The 23,972-nt window shown below is 41.8% G+C and overlaps 1 protein-coding gene across 2 annotated transcripts in view; it reads left to right on the forward strand.

The window, feature by feature from the left end:
• Positions 1 to 6,510: 6,510 nt before the first annotated feature.
• The window catches only part of AKAP10 (A-kinase anchoring protein 10), a 120,949-nt gene continuing 103,487 nt past the window's right edge, over positions 6,511 to 23,972 (forward strand). The window contains exons 1-4 of one of the 2 annotated variants that reach the window (XM_080677139.1): positions 6,511 to 6,762; positions 16,519 to 16,650; positions 22,002 to 22,049; positions 23,741 to 23,923. In XM_080677139.1, the coding sequence (XP_080533265.1) occupies positions 23,842 to 23,923 (82 nt within the window). In that variant the 5' untranslated portion in view covers positions 6,511 to 6,762; positions 16,519 to 16,650; positions 22,002 to 22,049; positions 23,741 to 23,841. The remainder of the gene's footprint in view (positions 6,763 to 16,518; positions 16,651 to 22,001; positions 22,050 to 23,740; positions 23,924 to 23,972) is intronic. The other variant, XM_080677138.1, reaches the window with a different exon arrangement.

The following is a 23,972-nucleotide window of genomic DNA, read 5'->3' on the forward strand; positions in this document are numbered from 1 at the left end:
AGTCTTTCATAGTATTCTAGTATGATTCTTTGTATATCTGTGATGCCTGTAGTAACTTCTCTTTCATTTCTGATTTGATTTTTATGAGTCTTTTCTGTTTTGTAAGTCTAGTCAGGGGGTTGTCAATTTTATTAATCTTTTCAAAGAACCAGCTCTTTGTTGCATTAATTTTTATAGTACTTTTGTTCTCTATTTCATTCAATTTTGCTCTAATTTTTATTATTTCCTTCCTTCTGCTCACTGTGGGTTGCCTTACCTCTTCTTTTTCCATTTCTTTAAAATGTAATGTGGGTTGATTACTTAGAAAATATCTTCTTTGTTGAGACAGACCTGCAATGATATTTCCCTCTTATTACTGCTTTCGCTGCATCCTAGAAATTTTGATATGTTGCAATTGTCATTATCACTTCTCTCTCTTTTTTTAATTTGACCTTTCATTTCTTCTTTATCCATTTTTTAGTAGTGTGCTGTTTAATATTCACATATTTGTGGGTTTCTTTACTTCCTTTTTGCAGTTGATTTCTACTTTCTTTTAAAAAATATATTTTTATTGATTTCAGAGAGGAAGGGGGAGTGAGAGAGAGATAGAAACATCAATGATGAGGAAGAATCATTGATTGGCTGCCTCCTGCACGCCCCCTACTGGAGATGAGCCCGCAACACGGACATGTGTCCTTGACTGGAATCAAACCTGGGACCCTTCAGTCCACATGCCAACGCTCTATCCACTGAGCCAAACCAGCTAGGGCTTGATTCTACTTTCAAAGAACTGTGGTCAGAGAATATGCTTGATATAACTTCAATCTTCTTGAATTTGTTGAGGCTAATTCTGGTACCCAACATATGGTATATTCTTGAGAATGTTCCATGTGCACTGGAGAAGAATGCATAATTTGATGTTCTGTGATGAAAGGTGTAGGGAGCGGCTCTAGGGTAAAGCCTCGGGCTGACCTTTGGCAGGGCCACAAACAAGTCCCAGCCTGGAGGGCAGAGCTCTCCTAGCATAATTAAGCCTGACCTTGTAGCCCTCCCTAATTCCTTCCTAAGTAGCTAATGGGCTGTGGGAGGTGCAGGAAGTGTTGCCAAAGTAAGAACATTTGTATACATGTTAATCTACCCTGTTTTAACCGGACTATAAAATAAAGCATCGGCTTGCAGGCTGGGTCTTTCGTGTCCTTATCCAGGTATGGGAGATCCACCATGCCCCAGCTGTATTCTCTTGTCTGTCTTTTCTTCAATCCTTCACCCACCTCCTCAGGTTCACCCTTGGCTGTTCTGGCATGGCACAGAAAGGTTCTGTAAGTGTCAATTATGTCTATTTGGTCTAATGTGTCATTTAAGGTTGATATTTCTGCATTGATTTTTCTGTGTGGATGATCTATCTAGAGCTGTCAATCAAGTATTAGGTCCCCAACTATGATTATGTTTTCTCTTTCACTCTGTTAGTAGTTGCTTTATATTATATTGGTGCTCCCTGATTGGGTGCATATATGTTAAGAAGTGGTATGTCTTCTTGATGCAGAGTCCCCTTTATCATTATAAAATGTCCATCTTTATCTCTTGTTAGTTTTGTTATCTTGAAATCTATTTTGTCAGGTATAAGTATGGCTACACCTGCTTTTCTATAGATGTTATTTGCTTGGAAAATCATTTTCCATCCTTTTACTTTGAATCTACCTTTGTCTTTATAGCTTAGATGTGTCTCCTGAAGGCAGCGTATAGGTTGGGTTTTATTTTTTTTGCAGTCTGGTACTCTGTGGCTCTTTATTGGTGAATTCAGTTGACATTTAGGGTAATTATTGATGTATGAGAATTTCCTATAGCAATTTTATCTTTTGTTTTCTGGTAGCTATACCTCCATTGGTTGTTTTCCTTTGTGTTTCTGTATGTTGTTTTTGTTTTATGGTATTCCATACTTCTTTCCCGTTTCCTCTTTTTCTGTGTTATATGCCACAATTATGGTTTTTCTGTGTGTGGTTACCATTAGATTTATTTTTTTAAAGGTTAATTTATATAGTAGTCCTTTTTCTTTTGAATGCATCTGTTCTCCATTCTCCTTTGAAAATTCAGACTGTCTCCCTCCTATTTTATGTTTTTGTTGTTGCAAATTATCCTTCTTAATCAGTGGTTCTCAACCTTTCTAATGCCGCGACCCTTTAATACAGTTCCTCATGTTGTGGTGACCCCAAACCATAAAATTATTTTCGCGACCCACAGGTTGAGAACCGCTAGCGGGGTCGCCTAAGACCATCAGAAAACACAGATATTTACATTACGATTCATAACAGTAGCAAAATTACAGTTGTGAAGTAGCAACGAAAATAATTTTATGGTTGGGGGTCACCACAACATGAGGAACTGTATTAAAGGGTCGCGGCATTAGGAAGGTTGAGAACCACTGCTCTTAATGCTGTAAGTGTTGGTGATCTTACTCATAGTTTTGTAACATTTACTTCTTTGTTTTAGGTAGAACAGCCCCTTTGAGTATTACTTGCAATAGAGGTCTTCTGATAATGAATTTCCTTAGCTTCATATTTAAAGGACTAGAGGCCCAGTGCACAAAATTTTGCAAGAGTAGGCCTTCCTTCCTCTGGCTGCAGGCACTGGCTTACCTCTGGCACCTGGGACATGGGCTCCCGGGACCTGGGCTTCCCTCGCAGCCCTGGCTTCGTCCAGAAGGACATCTGGTCTAATCAGCATATTTTTTATTATTATAGATAACTTTGCTGGATGTATTATTCTTGGCTGGTAATTTCTCTTTCAGTAGTTTGAATAATTGGTTCCACTCTCTTCTGGCTTGTAGAGTTTCTGCTGAGAAGTCTGATGATAATCTAATGGGCTTTCCTTTGTAGGTTACTTTCTTCTTTTCCCAGGCTGTCTTGAGAATTCTTTCTTTGTCATTAATTTTTGACAGTTCTAATACAATGTGCCTTGAAGAAGACCTCTTTGGATTAAGTTATCTAGGTGTTCTGTCTGGTTCTTGGATTAGAGGATCTAATTCTTTCCATAGGTTTGGGAAGTCCTCATCAACTATTTGTTTGAATAGGGTTTCCATTGCCTTCTCCCTCTCTTCTTCTTCTGGCATACCTATTTTTCTTATATTGCTTTTACTGATGGAGTCATGTAGCTCCCGTAGAGCTCTTTTATTTTTTTTTGCTCAGGTTTCTCTTTTTTCCCTCTGTGGCATTTCTAGATTTCTATCTTTGATATCACTGATCCTTTTCTCCATTTGGTTTGCTCTATTTCCTATACCTCCTAGTTCATTCTTTTTTTTTTTTAATATATTTTTATTTATTTCAGAGAGGAAAGGAGAGGGAGAGAGATAGAAACATCAATGATGAGAGAATCATTGATTGGCTGCCTCCTGCACGTCCCCTACTGGGGATCCAGCCCACAACCTGGGCATGTACCCTTGACTGGAATCAAACCTGGGACCTTTCAGTCCACAGACTGACACTCTATCCACTGAGCCAAAACAGCTAGGGCTATAGTTCATTCTTTAAAAAAAAAATTTTTTTTATTGATTTCAGAAAGGAAGGGAAAGGGAGAGATAGAAACATTAATGATGAGAGAGAATCATTGATTGGCTCCCTCCTGCAGGCCTCACACTGGGGATCGAGCCTACAACCCAGGCATGTATCCTGACAGGGAATCAAACTGTGACTTCTTGGTTCATAGGTCCACACTCAACCACTGAGCAACGCTGGCCAGGCCCTAGTTCATTCTTGATCTCTTTTATTGAATTATTCATCTACAGAATTTCTCTTTTGTTTTAAGTTCCAATCTCTTTGGTGAGGTACTCATTTTATTCAGTAGGTTGTTTTCTTTTATATATATATATATATATTTTTATTGATTTTTTACAGAGAGGAAGGGAGAGGGACAGAGAGTCAGAAACATCGATGAAAGAGAAACATCGATCAGCTGCCCGCCGCACACCTCCCACTGGGGATGTGCCCGCAACCAAGGCACATGCCCCCGACCGGAATCGAACCTGGGACCCTTCAGTCCGCAGGCCGACGCTCTATCCACTGAGCCAAACCGATTTTGGCAGTAGGTTGTTTTCTGAGCTTGTTAAATTGCCTTTCTGTATTTTCTTGCATCTTCTTGAGTATTTTAAGAACTGCAGTCTTGAACTGCCTTTCACTTATGTCACATATTTCCATGTCTCTAAGTTTGTTTTCTGGAGACTTTTAATTTTTTTGTTTTGTTCTGCCTCGCTACCTTGGTTATTCGTGGTATTTGATGTGTTCTTTCTTTGCTTAGGCAACCATGTGTGAGTGGCATTTTTCTAGAAGGTTAACATGAAAAGGTCCTTCTATTATTTTTCAGTAGGTGGCACTGAGTTGTATGTGTTTTTTTGTTTTTGTTTATTAGCTCTGTGAAATTCCAATGCCAACCTGCTGCCCTCTCTGGCTGCCATCAAAGTAGCCATGGTGCTTGGGAATTGGGAAGGCTGGAGGAACCTGCCAACTTCTTTGTTGTTTTGCTCTCCCAGTAATGGTAACCTCAGTCCTCCAGGGGGTTCCTGACCCCAGGACTGGTCACAGAGTGCACCCCTTTTGCTCAGGAAGAAATATGATTCTATGGTTCCCAGGTTCCCAGGTAATGTGTTCCACAACCTGATATCAAGATCAAAGGGAGATGCTCTGGAGGTTAAAGAGAGGCAGTTAAGCTCTGTGGCTTTGTTTCTCTGTCTGAAATGCCAACCTCCCCTACAACTATGGCTGTACTCTCCCGTTGTATGTCTTTGCTCAGATCACTGGGCTGTCACAGCTCATACTACTCACTCCTGCAAGAGGGCCTACCGAGTCTCTTTGCTTCTCCCAGCTGAAAGGAGGGTCAGCCACCACCCAATTCCTCCTCTTTCCCGCATAGTCCCATCCTGAGCTCCCAAGTGCCTGGCTGCATCCCTGACCTTCCTATTTTGCTCCACGTGCCCACCTTTAGATGTTTCAATGCTTGAATCATTGAGCAGGGAATCCTTTGTTGAGTTATAGCTGTTCAAATTGTTGAAACATTAAGGGGAGAAACCAAGGGGATCTCTCATGCCCCCATTCCTCTCTATTTTAACTTTATTCATATGTGGGTCAACAAATTTCAAAAGATTAAATGACAAAACTATTAAAGTTTCCCTAAGTATATACACACTTTAATGGGTGATGATTCAGAAGGCATCTGCACTGTTAGATATCACTCATTCCCTTATATTTGCCCAATAAATAATTTCCCATGCTGGAACCTCAGATAAATGAGGATTAGTTGGAGGTGAAGGGAAAGATGGGAGAAAATGTTATAAGCAAATGACTTTGGCGTCAGACTGATAGTGATTGCACTCCTGTTCCTGTCCCTGTCCCTTGCTGGGGGATTTCTTGCAGTCTCTCCTCCCATCCCAACCAACTAACCCTCCCTTCAGGGAGACAGAGCTTTGGATATGAATCCTGTCTCCTTTACTTGCTACAAGAAAAAACAACAACAACTATTTTGCAACATTTCATTTGAATAGATCACTCCAAGCTCAAACCCCTTGAGTTGGTAACAAAACCAAAATAGACAAATCAATTAATTTGTTCTAATTATAAGGTGAAAAGAGCCTTAGTTCTAGTTACAGTCTCAAATGTTGACACACTGAATAATCTTAGACAAGTTGCCTCTTCTCTCTGGACCTGTTTCCCTATCCATCACCTGATGGACTTCATAAATTTAAAAAATCCACTCAGCATTTATTGAGCTGCTATGATTTTCCAGCTCTTTGTAGCAGGAACTCAAGGTTACAATAATTACCCAGTCCCTGAGCATGTTCATGGGGTGGTGAAGGGCACTAAAAGTTTCACTCTGGTTTATGACAAATGGACTGTCATCAGCTTCACAGGAAAATAATATTTGAACAGCGCTTGAAGGATGATTCACTGGAGTTTGCCGGGTCAATATTGGCGAGGCTTTCGTTTTAGGTGCCTTTCAAATCTCAACTTTCGCAGAGCCTGCATTCTGAGAATACGGTTAAGTCCAATCCTTTTTCATTACCAAGGTCACAGACGGAGGGTGCGAGTGGAGCCGCATAAAACCGGTTATGCTTCCCAGTCTCTATCCGGAAAACCCATCGCCTCCAACCCTCGGCCTGTTGGGGTGGTGGTCGGCTCCCCTGGGGAGAGCACGGGAAGGCGGTCAGGTCTGGGTAAAGCTGTTCTTGCCCGCCATTGCCTTTTAGCCAAACTCGGAGAGGCGGGAGGGGCTATAGGGCTCGCTCTGAGGGAAAGGTGCCCAGGGCCGGCGCCGATCCTGTGGAGGCGGCCACCCCGCTCCGCCGAGGGCGGGTGCGCTCACCGAGAGCTGTGGCCGCAGACCGCGGGCGGGCGCAGGCCCCTAGGTAAGGGAGGGCTTGGGCCGCTCGGGCGCACCGCCAGGCGGGAGCTCCGGCGCGAGCCGTGTATCTGCCCTTCGTGAAGAAGCGCGCGGGGCGGGGCCGGCGCGCGGGGCGGGGCCGGCGCGCGGGGCCTCCCGTGAAGCCTCGCGCGGGGAAGGACCGGAACTCCGGCCGGCGGCTGGTTGATAATATGGCGGTAGGCGGTACCTGGGCGTCGCGAGGAGGCGGCGGATCCCACGCCTGGAGGAAGGGTCTCTTTTCGGGCTAGTGCGGCGGCCGCTGTGGGCCGGAAGTCAGGGCCGGTTGCTGAATGAGGGGAGCTGGGCCGTCCCCGCGACAGTCCCCCCGCGCCCTCCGCCTCGACCCTGGCCCCGCCATGTCCTTCTTCCGGCGGAAAGGTAGCTGAGGGGGCGCGGGCGAAGAACCAGTGCGGTCTCGGGCGGCGGTGGGTCCACTGGGGCTTCCTGCGGGGCAGCGAGGCCTTGGGCCTCCGCGCAGACGCCAGTGTGTGCTTCGCTCTGTTCCCGGGCTGCGGGGAGGGGAAGGCTGCCTCCTCGCGCGAGGTCACTGGGAAATTGCCCAGTGGTCTAAAATTGTTTGCGGAAACGTATACAAGTTAATGACTGTTCGCGTAAGAATCGCTTTTCGGGTGCGTGTGCGTACTTGTGTGTATGTACACTGTGGATCAAGAAAAAGGAAATTCCTTTGGTACCTTGTTGCGGAAGTCTCTGACTTTTCAGAATATTGCGAGTTTTTTGTCTAAAAGCAACATGTAAAATTTTTTCAACTAGTGTTTCTTTCCAGTTTTCATATTTTTAAGGGGAGGAGGTCCTGCTGTTCCTAAAATGACATTACTTATTGCTAAAAGTTCCCTAATGAAGAAGACTACTCCTTTTGATGACCTAGCAAGTTTACTAACTACTGGAACGCTAATTTTATAAACAAGCTACTTATATTTCTGATTTTCAATTCCAATCATAGATGCCCAGTTTTCAGTAGAGGCAGCTTGATTTTGTGTGTATAGGTATACTGGATTGTTGCATTTTATTTAAAACGTACATATCCAAAGTGAACAAATGTCTTGGGATGACAGTGGTTCTTGTATAAATTCTTCCTGCTTCAGAGAAAATGTCCCAGATCAAAACTGGTTTTGGAAAAAACACTAAACCAAATACAGGACTTCGGTTTCCTGACAGCAACTGTGTAACTTCTCTGTCAACTGATAATTAGTTGTTCCTAACAGCTTTATTCAACTATTACTATGAATTAAAGAATTCCTTTTAAGTACATACAAAGTTTGGTGAATGAATGAGAACAGTGCTGAATAAATGAAACCCAGTAAAGTGGTACAAGGAAGTAAGGTACCTTGTCGTTAATAACTGTAATTTGTTTGACAGGTTTTTTGTTGTTGTTTTAAATTTTTATTGATTTCAGAGAGGAAGGGAGAGGGAGAGAGATAGAAACATCAGTGATGAGAATCATTGATCGGCTGCCTCTTGCACGCCCCCTACTGGGGATCAAGCCAACAACCCGGAATCGAACCCCGGGACCCTTCAGTCCGCAGTCCCACGCTCTATACACTGAGCCAACCCAGCTAGGGCTGTGTGACAGTTTTGAAGTGGTTGTTTTTGTCATTTATTTTTTCGGGGGGCGGGGGAGTATTTTATGTATAGTGAGACAAATTGCGTGTTGCACAATGGACTGTTGTCTCTATTCAGCAAATACTTATGAATGTCTACTGTTTGCCCGGCACTGGTGCTAGGCCCTTAGTATAGAGCACTGAACAAGACAAAGTCCCTGCACCCATGGAACTTTTTGTCTGCTGGAGTAGACAGTCAGTCTCTCTCTCTCTCTCTCTCTCTCTCTCTCTCTCTCTCTCTCTCTCTCTCTCTCTCAATTGAGGATAGTGTTTTGAAAGTGATAACTTGACTGAAGAAACATTTAGGTTGGGTGTTAGAGAAAGGCCTCCGCAGGTGACCTTGAAATTTAGAGCTGAGGGATCAGCAGGAGGTTGCATGTAGAGGCCAGGGAATAGCATTCCAGGCATAGAAAAGCGTGTTCAAAGGTCGGGAGGCAAGAAAATTTGGTGTCCTTCAAGAAAGTAAAGAAAGGCCATGTGGCTCAGGCTTAGAGACGTAGATGAGTCAGAGCTTTGTGGGCCATGTTTAGGTTTTATTCAAAGCGCAGAGACAATATTATTTTTAAAATTTTAAAGAGGAGTGACTTGATCTTATTTTATGTTTTAAAAAGATTATTCTAGATATATTTTGGAGATTGAATGTGACGAGAATGGAAGCTGAGATGGTCTTATTTATTTAGGACTCTCATCCTGTCTTTAAATACCATTTTTTAAATAATACTCATATGCTGATGATTCCCAAATTTACACCTCCACTGAATTCAGACTAGCCTAATCTGTTGTCAGTCCACTTTATACCTGTGCATAATAGATATCTAATTAGTAGACTATTGTTAGTTATTACTATTGATACATATATAATAGATCTTTAAATTATTATCTAAAATTTAACTCTATATATAGTTCTCCTAAACCTGTTCATCTGCTTTTCTCATTTCAATAAATGTCATTTCTGGCCTTTTCATTGCTCAGGCTAAACTTTAGTACATTTTAGACCTCTCTTTCACTCCTCTAATTTATTAGCAGATTTGTTAGGTCTACCCCAGAACATATCCAAATTCAACCACTCATCACCACCCTCGTCTAGGCAGTCATCTCTATTTAGATTGGGTGGTTAAGGAAGTCCTCTGAGAGGATGCCATTCCAATCTCAGTTTAAATGTCAAGAGGAAGCTGGTTTTATGAAAATTGAGGAAGCAGCATTATTTTGCTTACAATTTGGTTTCCTTTCTTTCATCCTTGACCCCTGTGGTATATTTTCAAAATATCTGTTCAGATTCCTCTAGTGGCTTCCATAATCTAGGTCCCATTTCCTCGTTAGGTTCATCTCCTGCTCTCCTCCATCACTCTTCCATTTATATTGCCCTCCTTGCCAAGTGTATTCCCACCTCAGTGCCTTTGCACTTGTTTTCTCTGCTGGAAACAACTTCTCACAGATACCTACCTATTTTGCTTCCTCATCTCTTTCAGGTTTTTGAGTCATCTTAGTAAAGTTTTCTTTGGCCATCCTACTTAACATTGCTGTCACTGGCCCCTGCACTCCCATCCCCTTGCCTTACTTTATTTTTTCTCTATAGCATTTATCACCATCTGCTTTACTATGTATTTTATTAGGATGAAAGCTGACTTTTTTTTTTTTTCTATGACTGTATCTATGTCTAGGTCAGTGCCTGGAATATAGTTAGGAATTTAGTAAATATTTGTTGATAAGTGAATAAAGAAATAAAAAATATCAGGTAGCAATAAGTGCTATGCAGTGAATTTAAACTGATTTGGGAGCAGACCTGTAATAACAATTTACATTAAAGGGACAAATGGTATTTAACTAAGATCTGAATGAGGAGAGAGCCAGCCTTTTTAAGATAAAAGGAACTGCATTCTAGCTAGAGAGAACTAACTGGTAGTACAAATGTCCTGAGGCAGGAATGAGTTCCCAGTGTTCAAGGAACAGAAAGAAGGCTGGAACTCACTTGGAGAGGAGGGGAATCACTTTAATAAGTGAGTGGAGTAAAGAAAAACTAGGAAAGCTTTGGGCTCAGAGTTTGGGGTAAAAGGAATCAGGAATTCTCTTTTGGCTGTTGTGAGCTTGCCATAACTTTGGGACACCCATATGCATATGTCACAGAAGCTGTTGGATGTACAAGTCTGTAGTTCTGGAAGGAGGTTAGAACTCAAGGTCTGGATGTGGATTTAGAAGTACTATGCATAAATGATAAAGACATGGAACTATATATGATCACCTAAGGACTGTATAATATATGAGGTTGAACAGCTAAGCTACCAAAACATAGACACTAAAGATAGACCTTTATTTTTCTCTTGTGTAACAGTCCAGGTACCTGGTCATTGGGTGGCTTTGCTTCATGATCATTCAAGGATCGTTTTCCTCCCATCTTGTTATACCTCTTTCCCTTGGATTGTGGGCTGTTTCATCAAAGGCGGGTCATAGCTTCTTCTGTCTGTCCTTAGTCCTCTCATCCATGGTAAGGGGAAAAAGTATGAAGGAAAGAAGCTTTGACCAGAAAATTGCACATTCCATTTCTATTCACATTCTGTTGGTGAGAGCCTAGTTATATGGTCATAGATAACTGTAAAGGCTTCTGGGAAATGAAAAATAGTGGACCAGTTATGTGCCAGGCTGTAGTTAAGGGGAGAATGAGTTCAGTGGCCTGGTAGCATATCCGCCATACTGTAGACAAGACAGGAGCCTAGGAGAAGGCCCTGAGGTTAATCCAGATTTTAGAAGTTGAGGAACATACACTATTGGCAAAGGAGAGATGAAAATAAAATGTCAGGGATGTAAGAGTGCAATGTCATGGAAGCTAAGGGTAGATAATATTTCAAAAAGGAGGGAGTATTGTGTGGAATGTTATCTGCAAGGTCAAGATAAATAGGACTATCTACTCAATTTGATAATGTGTAAGTAAGTAATCAATGACTTTTATAAGAGTGGTGTCAGTGGACTGGATTGAGGGAAGAATGTGAAGTGAGGAAAATAGGAGTAATTAAGAACACCTTTTCAAGAAACTTTGCAGTGAAAAGTAACAAAAAGTGGCAATAGCTGGAAGGGGATGTTGGGTTGAGGTGTGTTTTTGTTTTATTTTTAAGATAAAATATACCAGAGCATGTTTGTATGCTGATAGGAATGATTCGTTAGAGAGGGAGAGGTTGATATAGAAGAGAGGGTGTAGCTTGCATGAGTGAAGTTCTTAAGAAGACCTGTGGAGTTGGGATTAAAACCTGACTATACCAAGATTGGCTAGAATCCACTGATGCTGGAAATGTCAATCAGTACTACCTCATGTATGAAGTTTAAAAATCTCAAGCAGTACTCTGTATTGTTCATAGATACATAAATCTCTTAAAGAGTAAAAATGCGGTAGAAACAATAAACATTCAATTTATGAAATTGTTTCTCTTGGGAGAGTTGTAATGAAATCAGGGCGATGTTTCAGTTGCACCTGCAATGTTTTATTTCTTTTAAAAGTTCTTCTGAAACAAATCTGACAATGTTAAGACTTGATAAATTGGGATATGCCTCATATTAAGGTCTGTTTTTTTTATAGTTTTAAATGTTTTATAATGAAAATACACAGGCAAGAAAAAGCTTAGTCAGTAGTACAAAATAAGGTGGCAGAAATAAACCTAAATGGATCAGTAATCACAATAAATTTAAATAGACTAAAATCTATATGGCTAAATATATAGTAAAAGTCCATGTAGCTAAAGATAAAGACTCAGTTTTGATGATAGACTGAAATGCATCCATAAGCCATTTACCAGAGAGACAACTGAAACATAAGGGCATAATGAAATTTAAATTTAAAATAAATGGGTAAATTCACTAGACAAACGTTCACCAGAAGAAAGTTTGTGTCACAGATGAAATATTTTAAAGCATAAAGCCAAAATTCGTTTGTTAGGGCAAAAAGGTCACTACATTATAAAATGAACATGGTACTAGGAAGATAAAATTCCGAACTAGTTTGCACCTAATGTCAGTCTCAAAATATATAAAGCAAAATATACAGAGTTACCAAGAGAAATCAACAAATTCATAGTTACAGTTAGAGTTTTAGGAATGCTGTGTTTTAGAAATAAACAGAAATGGACTAACCCAGACAGTAAAATTATGGATTGGATTCCTGCTATGTACTATCTATAATAATAAAAGGGTAATATGCTAATTAGACCGGGAGACCTTCCAGGACATCCTTCCGGACAAAGCCATGGTGGCAGGGCTGAGGCAGAAGCAGTTAGGGGCTAGCAGGCCAGCGGGGGAGGGGGGTGGGCGGGCAGTTGGGGGTGATCAGGATGGCAGGGGGGGCAGTTGGGGGCAAGAAGGCTGGTGGGGGGGCAATTGGGGGTGAGCAGGCCAGCAGCGGGGACCAGTTGGGGATGAGCAGGCCGGCAGGCAGGGGCAGTTAGGGGCAAGCAGGCCCGCGGTGGGGGGGGAGTTGGGGGCATGCAGTCCGGCAGGGGGGTAGTTGGGGGTGATCAGGTCAGTGGGGGGGGGCAGTTGGGGGCAAGCAGGCCAGCAGTGGGGGGCAGTTGGGGGCGAGCAGGCCGGCAAGAGGGGGCATTTGGGGGTGAGCAGGCCAGCAGGCAGAGTGGTTCGGGGTGATCAGGCAGGCAGGCAGGTGAGCAGTTAGGAGCCAGCGGTCCCAGATTACAAGAGGGATTACTGACTGCCAGCAGTCGGACATCCCCCGAGGAGTCCCAGGTTGGAGAGGTGCAGGCCGGGCTGAGGGACACTCTTCCCTCCCCTTCCTCCCCTCCCCCCCTCCCCCCGTTCATGAATTTTGTGCACCAGGCCACTAGTTTAAATATAAAAAAGATCACGGGACGGTTAAAAGTAAAAGGATGGGAAAATACCATCACAGATACAAACAAAAAGAAAGCTAGCCTAGCTGGTGTGGCTCAGTAGTTGAGCGTCGACCTATGAACCAGGAGGTCATGATTCGATTCCCAGTCAGGGCACATGCCCCGTCATGGGCCCCATCCCCAGTAGGGGCTTGCAGGAGGTAGCTGATCAAGGATTCTCTCTCATCATTGATCATTGATGTTTCTCTCCCTCTCCTTTCTTCTCTGAAAACAGTAACTATATTTTTTAAAAACTAAAGTTAATGTAATCTTTACAATGGCACATACATGAAAAAAGAAGGAAAAATTAAGTTTGGAAGGAGAGGGGAACAAAAGAGCCATTATTTTGGGGTAAGATGATTGTATACATAGAAAATTCAAGAAAATCACATACCATTAGAACTCAAAAGAGCTTGGCTGGGTTTTAAAAATATCCAAGTATTTAAAAATCAATTGTGACCAGCCTGCCTGGCTCAATGGTTGAGTGTGGACCTATGAACCAAGAGGTGATGGTTCGATTCCCGGTCAGGGCACATGCAGGCTCAATCCCCAGTGTGGGGCATGCAGGAGGCAGTGAATCTATGATTCTCTCTCATTGATAGTTCTTTCTCTCTCCCTCACCCTTCCTCTCTGAAATCAATAAAAATATATTTAAAATACAATAAAACTCAATTGTATCTCCCTGTATTCTAGTTAAAACAAAAGACTCAAAATTTTAAGGAATTTACAAAATAGAATCTATACTAATAAAAAGGTAATATGCTAATTAGACTTGACATCTTCCGGACATCCTTCTTGACAAAGCTGGGCCCAGGCAAAGCCATCCGCCCCCAGTCCAGGGCTCCTGTGGCTGCGGCCTGGGTGAAGCCGCCCGCCCCCGGTCCTGGGCGCCTGCAGCCGGCCGGAGGAGGGAAGCCTTGGTCCCAGGTGAGGGGCCAAGGCAGAGGTGGTTAGGGGCAATCAGGCAGGCAGGCAGGCAGGCAGGCAAGCGGTTAGGAGCCAGAGGTCCCAGATTGCGAGAGGCATGTCTGACTGCTGGTTTGTGGGATCGGGACTAAACTGGCAGTCGGACATCCCCCGAGGAGTCATGGATTGGAGAGGGTGCAGGCCAGGCTGAGGGACACACCCCCCTCCCCGTGCACGAATTTTGTGCACTGGGCCTCTAGTTGTACATAAAAGAAGAACCAAATAAATGAGAAGGTATACTGTGCTCGTGGATAAAAAGATTTAATACCAGAAAGATGTGAACTCTCCCAACTTAATCATTAAGTTAGTGCTGTTTAAAAAGAAATTCCCCTGGGAGTTTAGGATAAGAAGTTGATCATATAATTAATATTGAAGATAGTTTTGAAAAAGAATAAGGTAGAGGACTTGGCCCTGCCAGAGGCTTATATATATAGTTTAGTAATTAAGACAGTAGAATTGAATGCCCAGAAACAGATCATGTATACATGGGAACTTGGTAAATAAAGAGTTCCTATTCACTGGGGACTAAATGATGCTTGTTATTCCTCTGGCAAAATAAATAAATAATAAATGAATAAGATTCTCTATCTCTTATTATATACATTCAGGATTCAACAAACTTTTATGTAAAAGGACAGATAGTAAATATTTTAGGCTTTGCAGGCCATATGGTCTCTGTCTCACTCTCCTCTATTCTTGTAGGCATAGACAGTATATAAACAAATGGATATGGCTGTGCTAAAATAAAACATTATTTTTTTTAAACTGGTAGTGGCTCCCTAGCCGGTTTGGCTCGGTGGATAGAGTGTCGGCCTGTGGACTGAAGGGTCCTGGGTTTGATTCTGGCCAAGGGTACATGCCTGGGTTGTGGGCTCGATCCCCAGTAGGGAGCATGCAGGAGGCAGCCAATCAATGATTCTCTCTCATCATTGATGTTTCTATCTCTCCCTGTCCCTCTCTGAAATCAATAAAAATATATATTAAAAAATAACTGGTAGTGGGATGGATTTGGCCCATGTGCTATATAGTTTGCCAGTCCTTGATATACAGAAATAAATACCAAGTAGATAAGAGCCAGAATTTGAAAAAGCAAAACTTGAAATCATATAGAAGAAAGTTGGGGGGGCGGGGCGGGCGGAATCTGATTTGGGGCAGAAAAGGATATTTCAAAAAATAGGGCAGGGAAAATACAGTCCACATAATGTAAATTTGACGTTAAAATAAAAAAACTCATACAATAAAATATACCTAAGGTATTTGCGTTGCAAACAACAAAAGATTCATATCCAGGATATGTATAGGATTTCTACAAATAATAAAAGACAAAGAACATGAATAAGCAGTCCATAAAAGAGGAAACCTGAATAGCCAATGAACATAAAAGGATGTTATATCAAAGAAAATCAAGGAAATGAGTTAAAAACACCATCAGATACCACTTGGGAACTATTAAGTAGGCAAAAATTAGAAGTTCCAAGGATATAAATATGAAGTACAGAGGTAGTGTAAATTGATATAGCTACTTTTGTAAAAAAAAAAACAAAACACGTAATATGTTACCTAGCAGCTCCATTACTAGGGATTTATCCTAGAGAATTTCTTATATATACATAGGAAGACATGTACTAGAATGTTCATCACATCAATCTTCGTGAAAATTAGAAAGTAAAATCTAAATGTTAACAGGAAAATGGATAAAGGCATATTTATTTAAAGGAATTAAGCAGCTAAAATGAACTAGAGCTACATGAAAACTAGAATTGCATAAATATAGACAAATGTCGAATTATTATGTGTAAGATATGTGTAGAAGAACATAAGCATACCTCAGAGATATTGTAGGTTTGGTTTCAGACCACTGCAATAAAGCAAATATCAAAGTGAGTCACACAGCCGAAACCGGTTTGGCTCAGTGGATAGAGCGTCGGCCTGTGGACTGAAAGGTCCCGGGTTCGATTCCGGTCAAGGGCATGTACCTTGGTTGCGGGCACATCCCCAGTGGGAGGTGTGCAGGAGGCAGCTGATCGATGTTTCTCTCTCATCGATGTTTCTAGCTCTCTATCCCTCTCCCTTCCTCTCTGTGAAATATCAATAAAATATATTTAAAAAAAAAAAAAGTGAGTCACAAATATTTTGGTTTCCCAGTGCATATAAAAGTTGAAGTGTGTAAGCAATAGCATTATGTTTAAAAAACAATGTACATAACCTTAACTAAAAAATACTTTATTGCTAAAAAATGCTACCCATTATCTGAGCTAGTGGAGGGTGGAGGGTCTTGCCTCTGGTGGTGGCTGCTAACTAACTGATCAGGGTGGTGGTGCCTGTACAACAATAATGACATTTGCCGCTTTGATTGTCTCTTTTGTGAATGATTTCTCTGTAGCATGCAATGCTGTCTGATAGCATTTTACCCCCATAGAACTTCTTTCAAAATTGGAATCAGTCCTCTCAAACCGTGATACTGCTATATCAAGTTTATGTAATGTTCTGAATCCTTTGTTGTCATTTAAAAAATGTTCACATCTTCACCAGGAGTAGATTCCATCTCAAGAAACCACTTTCTTTGCTCAATCATAAGAAGCAACTCTGATCTGTTAAAGATCTATCACAAGATTGGAACAATTCAATCACATATTCAGGCTCCACCTGTAATTCTCGTTCTCTTGCTGTTTCCACCACATGTGCAGTTACTTCTTCCACTGAAGTCTTGAACCCTTCAAAGTCATCCATGAGGGCTGGAATCACCTTGTAACTTCTGTTAAGTTGCTGTGTTGACCTCTTCCCATGAATCACAAATGTTCTTAATGGCATCTAGAATGGTAAATCATTTCCAGATTTTTAATTTACTTTGGCAGCTATAGCCTTACAAAATGTATTTCTTTTTTTTTTTTTAAATATATTTTATTGATATTTCACAGAGAGGAAGGGAGAGGGATAGAGAGCTAGAAACATCGATGAGAGAGAAACATCGATCAGCTGCCTCCTGCACACCTCCCACTGGGGATGTGCCCGCAACCAAGGTACATGCCCTTGACCGGAATCGAACCTGGGACCTTTCAGTCCGCAGGCTGACGCTCTATCCACTGAGCCAAACCGGTTTTGGCACAAAATGTATTTCTTAATAAGACCTGAAAGTTGAAATTGCTCCTTGATCTATGGGGTGAATGTTGTGTTAGCAGTCATGAAAACAACATTAATCTCATTGTACATCTCCATGAGAGCTCTTGGTTGGCCAGGTGCATTGCCAGTGTGCAGTACAATAAAACCTTGATGTAATGGACTAATTCAGGCAATTCCATTAAAGCCAAAAGTCTTTTATATAATAAAGTAGGTTTTCTGAATACATATGTTAAAAATTTGACAAATTAGTTAGTTTACCTGTTTTTACTTATGTAGATACATTTGTGTAATTAAGTATGTATGAGAAGTTTAATTTCACAGAAATGTTTTCTACACATATTATCGTAATTTTAAATTTATATTGAATAGGTCTAGTAAATGCTTGCAATTCCATTAAAGCCAAAAGTCTTTTATATGCTTGCATATACTAGTCACTGTGAATAAACAAATGCATATGGCTGGGGTGTGGCTTAGCACACATCCAAACCTTGACCAGCACTCATTAAAACTGCAGCAGAGCCCTGGCCAGTTTAGTTCAGTGGTTAGAGTGGTGGCCCTTGGACTGAAGGGTAGCAGGTTTGATTCCTGTCAAGTGCATGTACCTTGGTTGTAGGTTCAATCCCTGGCCCAGTCAGGGCACATGCATGAGGCAACCAATCAGTGTGTTTCTCTCACATTGATTCTCTCTCTGTCTCTCCCCCTCCCTTCCACTCTCTCTAAAAATCAATGGGAAAAAAAAAAATCCTCAGGTGAGTTTTAACAACAAAAAACCTGCTGCAGCAAGTCTTGACATGGGACAACAGAACCAATTCTACACAATGCGTTGTGATCACATGCTAATCATTCCCTGGACATTATTTAAGAGCGGTGACTCTTGGATTTAAATATGTAGATTATAGTTGTAGATATGTAATATTTATTTATGGCAGTGAAATTACTACAGTGTTTTTTCTAACATAAGGCCTGTTTGCTAAAATTTGTTTAAAATAACAGTGAATTAATAACAAAAATATTGTAGCAGCAGTTGAAACAGGTGCTAACAGCAAGTGGATCTTGTCGCCCTTGGGGGCTGTGACTGTGCCCCTCAAAGTGAATTGGAAGGTTCTACACTCCTGGTGGTAAAAAGAAAAAAAAAAAAAAAAGGAAAGAAAAAGAAAAAAAAATAATAACAAAAATAACCTGTTGATTTAATTATAAGCAAATCTTAATTCAAAACATTTTAAAATTAACAGGGTGTTAATTTTCACATATGACATATGGACCAGAAATTTGGTCCATTAAATTGAAGTTCATTGAATTGAGGTCCAAAAAATTGAGGGTTTACTGAAATATATTGAAAGGAGTATTTTCTTCTGAGCAGTAGGTCTCAACAGTGAGTTTAAAATAGTCAGTAAACTATGTTATAAACAGACTAGTGGCCCAGTGCATGAAATTCGTGCACATTAAAAGGGAATTAATTAGAGGAAATATTTTAATATTGCTATTCACGTCCCCGGGCCCAGCGCTGGGCGGGAAGACAGCCTCACGTCCACATCCCCGGCCAAGCCCCAGGCTGGGAGGCAGCCTCACATCCCAGGCTAGCGCAAGTCCCCCCCACCGACGTTGCAAGTCCCCATGCGACCCCTCCACCCCCCGCCTGCCTCGCACGCAGCCTCCTGCTGTTCGGTCCTTACGGTATCATGGTGTGATGACCATTTGCATATTAGCCTTTTATTATGATGATGATGATATCTGGCCCAACTTTTTTATCATTATGTGTGATAAATCCCTGGGAATGTAATCACCCAGCCCAGGAGCCTGAATATTTGCTACATCCTGTGAAACTGTCTCCAGAAATGCTGTCCCCTATACTCCGGAGCAGTGCTATCAGGTGTCTGTTTCATCACACCCTCTCCAGTACTGAATATTGTGATTTTTTAAATGTTCCAGGTATCTTTCCTTTGCAATTACTTGATTACCTTTGAAGTTAACTTTTCTCATGTATATCAGTTACTTTATTTCTTCTTTAGTTCAAGGTCTTTGCTCGGACATATTCTTCTTTGAGTAATCTTATTTTGTTTCAGTTCATGGGAAGCAATAGCAGCTTCCATGGAGGAAGGTGGTGGGCTAGAGAGTGGAGAGTGGTGCTGAACCAGATGTGGTTGCCAGTGGCTCCTGTTAAAGGTTAGACCGGAGGTGAGGGGGTTAAGGGAGGTGTTAGGTTCTGAGACTGAAATGTTAGGGTGAGGGCATGCAGTCAAAGGTCACCATTTGGGAGGTTGGGCCCCTGGGGTCTGATGGGGAGGATGAGGGTCAGACCCAGGGTTGGTGAGGGGTGCAGGAGGGGAGTAGTCTAGCTGGGAAGGCCTATGGGTCTGGGCGGCTCCCCAGATTCAGGCGCCCAGCACTCGCCACCAGCACTGGGGCCACTGCACTGTCCAGGCCCTGCGACAGCCAGATGGACCTGCAGCTTCAGCTCCAGCCGCGCTGCAGGGGCTGCGGGAGGTCACATGGCCCCCAAGCCTGTACCTCCTCTCCTCTGAGCTGGGCGCGCACCCCTCTTCAGGGAAACGGCCTGAGCAGCCCCTTTAGGTGATATCACCTGGTGACAACATTAGCGGGGTGCGCCACACAGCCTGATGCTACGCGGGCTGGGGGAGACTTTATGGGAGGAGGTCCTCTGTCCCCTAACCCCACAACTGCAGGCTCGGAGCCCTCATATCTGCACACATGGTCATCTGTAACAGGAACCCAGAGGCCAGGGTGGGGGCAGGTTTCTACAGTGTTGGAAACCACTCGTCCCAAGGGTCCCATAGTCGTAGTGTTGCCACATGACTGCATGGCCTCGGTGTTATGTGACTACTTGCTGATGCCAGTTTTGTACCTTAAACTCTTAAATTAACTGCAAGAACACCTTTCCTCTTTGCCCTCCCGGGACTCACAGTTCTGTTGCATATGCTCCTTTCAAAGGGCAGTTTCTAGTTCTTGGCCATGTGGGGTGTTGCTGACTTTTCATTCTAGGATTGCACATGGGGCATCCTGAATTCTGTTAGGATGGTGACTCTGTCTGTTCTACAGCAAGGCTGTGAGCGAACAAATACGATCCCCATTTTACATCTACTCTCAGACTGTAGTAACATTTCCCCAAGTGGGACTGGATCCTATAAACCAATTCCCATGCTCCACTACACTGAATAAGAATGAGGATCCGAGCTCACCTTTCACATGAAGAGCCAATGAGGCAGCCTCATGTCCCTTTATGCCCTCCTCCCATAAAGTCTCCCCCAGCCCGCGCAGCATCAGGCTGTGTGGCGCACCCCGCTAATGTTGTCACCAGGTGATGTCACCTAAAGGGGCTGCTCAGGCCGTTTCCCTGAAGAGGGGTGCGCGCCCAGCTCAGAGGAGAGGAGGTACAGGCTTGGGGGCCATGTGACCTCCCGCAGCCTCATGTCCCAGTGGCGCAAGTCCCCACCCCCTTCCCTGTCCACCAGCTCCTGCTGCGCACACAGCCTTGTTGAACAGTCATTACTGTGACAGAGTAATGACAATTTGCATATTACCTCTTTATATATATATAGATGTGCTATCATCCAGGCTTTGTTGTTCCATGTATAGAGCACAGGCAGAGTAGATTAGCATAAATCTTAAGGGCCCTAGGATTTTTGGAATGGAAAATGAGCATTGGCTTTAACTTAGTCACTAGCTGCATTAGCCCCTAACAAGTGAGTCAACCTGTCTTTTGAAGCCAGGCGTTGATTTATCTCTGGTCATGAAAGTCCTAGATGGCATCTTTTTCCAATATAAGGCTATTTTGAAACATATTGAAATATGTTGTTTAGTGTAGCCACCTTCATTAATCATCTGAGCTCGATCTTCTGGATAACTTGCCGCTTCTTCTACATCGGCACTGGCTGCTTCACCTTGCACTTCTGTTATGCCATAACGGTTATGGAGATGCCTTCTTTCCTTAGGCCTCATGAACCAACCTCGGCTGGCTTCGAACTTTCTTCTGCAACTTCTTCATCTCAGTCTGACAGCCGTGATCAGTACTTGAAATGATCTTAACTTATTTTTGTCCTTGTTTGTCTCCATATACTTGCATGTGGACTTCTTTAAGGCAGGACTATCTTTTCGAGCCAGGCAAGTACCTGGTACATAATAGGCACTCATATATTTGTTGATGGATTGATTTATCAGATACTATGAGAGCTAGTTATTTCCTCCTAGTAGCCTTTAATGTTTAAGAGCACAAATAGAGAGATGAGTACATTTTGGGATTTATTTTGATAGGCTTTTCATGATGAGGTTAAAGAAAATTTAATGTCGGAAAAACACAAGAAAACTAAGGAGGGTTGAAAATAGTCTTATGTTAGATCCTGTAAGAGTTCACACTTGGCCTAGGCTGCCATGCACCTTCCTTTCTTGGAAATATTGGTAGCGTATCTGCAGTAGAATTTCCACTGTTTTGTATGATAGAGGAGAGATTGTATAATTTTTTAAGAAACAAATTGTTAAACCTTGAGTATTAGAAGTTTAAAGTGTTTTTAAGTTTGGAATGTTTGTATTTGATGCTGTGGGGGGAATACACAATAAATAAGATATGATGTACAACCAAAGAACTCTTTAAAAACATTTTTTTTTTTTTTTATAGATTTCGGAGAGGAAGGAAGAGGGAGAGAGAGATAGAAACATCAATGATAAGAGAGAGTCATTGATTGGCTGCCTCCTGCAGGCCCCCTACTGGGGATCAAGCCCGCAACCGGAGCATATGCCCAAGTACTTTTCCATGATCACATGGCTAATAGGTGGCAGAGTCAGAATTTGGGCCCAGGTATTCTGACATTGTCTCTCCATAGCATACCCAGTGTCCTTGACTGAATGCTGTCCAAAGGTCACTTCCTTAGAGAATCTCTCCTGAGGCATGCCCTGACTCCTGCCCTCAGGCAGTTAGTCCCTCCATGTAGAATTTTGAATACTTATCTGTTATAATAAAGCTCATCTAACTTTTACAATGTATAGAATGTATCTTTTTTACTGTAAAGGTTGATCATGAAGCTCTTTTTTCTTCTAGTGAAAGGCAAAGAACAAGATAAGACTTCAGATGCCAAGTCACTTAAAGGTGAGTTCACCAATATTCCATTGTATTAAAAAGGGATGTGCTTTGCAATTATGAGCTCCTCAATCCTGTTATTCTCTCCCTTTATTTGCCATTCATCATTTCTGCCCTTTTTTAGAATTATTTGTGGTTGACTTATTTTCCTGCTTATCTTTTATATACCCCAACACCTAGCATATAATAAATAGGTTTTCACTAAGCATCTGTTGGCTCTTCTAGTGATTACAGTGAATCAGTGCCTTCCTTGTTAATCATACATTTGATTGTTCCCTAAAAGTGATTAGTTGATTTTATTTTAAAACAGCAAAAAGCAAAAAATGCTCTTAACTGAGTGAAAGCACTCCTTGGTTTTCTGTTTGTCCACCAGTGTATGGTAACAGTTTTCACTTCATACTTTGGATGAATGGCCTTAACTTAAATTTATTCTGAGTACTTTATTGGAATCAGTATATTATCCCTGTTTATAAGACATTCTTAGGTTATACTCTTTTCTGTAGTTTTGACTGATTTCATTCTTTCAATGTACAAAGATTATAATGGGAAAATTATAGTGGAAGTTATTTCCATAGCCATTACACATAAATTTTATAAATAGAATTTACATGAATCTGTGGGTTGCCACTTATTTAGATTTTTCTTTCAAATGTTTATATGTTGTGTGACTGGCATTGAGTATTAACTCCATATGCTCAATTTGCCAGAGACTAATTATAACTTAGGAGATTTGTAAGATGTTTTCCTGCTTATTTTGATCATTTAAAGCCAGTTGAATTCCATGTTAGTGATACTGCCCTTTAATTTGATTGGCATTGATAGAGGCTAAAAGCCCTTAGCAAGCAGAGGCTTGTGACGACTAGATTTGATTGTAGTAGGGAGGAGGGATCGTGATGGCTCAGGCATATCAGTCTTGTACACTAACAGTATAACTTTGGAAGTCATGTAACTTCCTTTAGATTCTTCATTTGTAGGTTAAGAGGGTTGGCCTACCTAACTTCTACATTTGTACCAGGCTAAAAAAATGTTCCATGCTTGTATTCTATTTATGACTATATATAATCTGTGCTTAGCATTCCTGACATAATTTTAAAAATAATTTGAAGACAGCCTCATTGCCTAATTCTCCCAACTCTTGTTGAATAATTGATAAATATAGATACCTGGAAACAGGTGTGGACATTCATGTTTTTATCTGCTTTATTCTATAAACACATCTCGAGGAGTAATAGATTAAATTACAGCACTATGTATTTTGTCTTTCATAAGAACTATTACCAAGTATTACTCAGATTCTGTGTCTGGGAGCTACTAGTATTTACTAAGATAGAAAGCACCTGTCTGTTGACTGCTCAACAAAGTAAGTGGTGTTGCCCAGCCAGTGTGTCTCAGTGGTTGAATGTCGACCCATGAACCAGGAGGTCATGGTTCGATTCTCGTCAGGGCACATGCCCGCGTTGTGCGCTCGATTTTCAGTAGGGGGTATACTGGGGACTAAGCCTGCAACCCGGTCTTATGCCCTGACCAGGAATTGAACTGGGATACTCAACCACTGAGCCATGCCGGTGGGCAAAAAACTTAATTTTTAAAGTTCTCTTAAAGCCCTCTTTTGAGAAAACAGTGGGCTTTAAGAGAATTTTTAAGGTAGTTTTGAGAAATTATCAAATTTTAATTTTTAACAATTTTTTGAAAAATTATAGCCTCAAATCCTGTATATTCCCCACAAAAAAGCACTAAAAATCATGCCTTGCTGGAGGCTGCAGGACCAAGTCATATTGCAATCAATGCCATTTCTGCCAACATGGACTCCTTTTCAAGTAGCAGGACGGCAACACTTAAGAAGCAGCCAAGCCACATGGAGGCCGCTCATTTTGGTGATTTGGGTAAGTGACCATCACTTTTTGTTAAACTTGCAATAGGAGGAAGGAGTTC

This window comes from Plecotus auritus, assembly GCF_963455305.1.
Source record: "Plecotus auritus genome assembly, chromosome: 7".
NCBI classification, from domain to species: Eukaryota; Metazoa; Chordata; class Mammalia; order Chiroptera; family Vespertilionidae; genus Plecotus; species Plecotus auritus.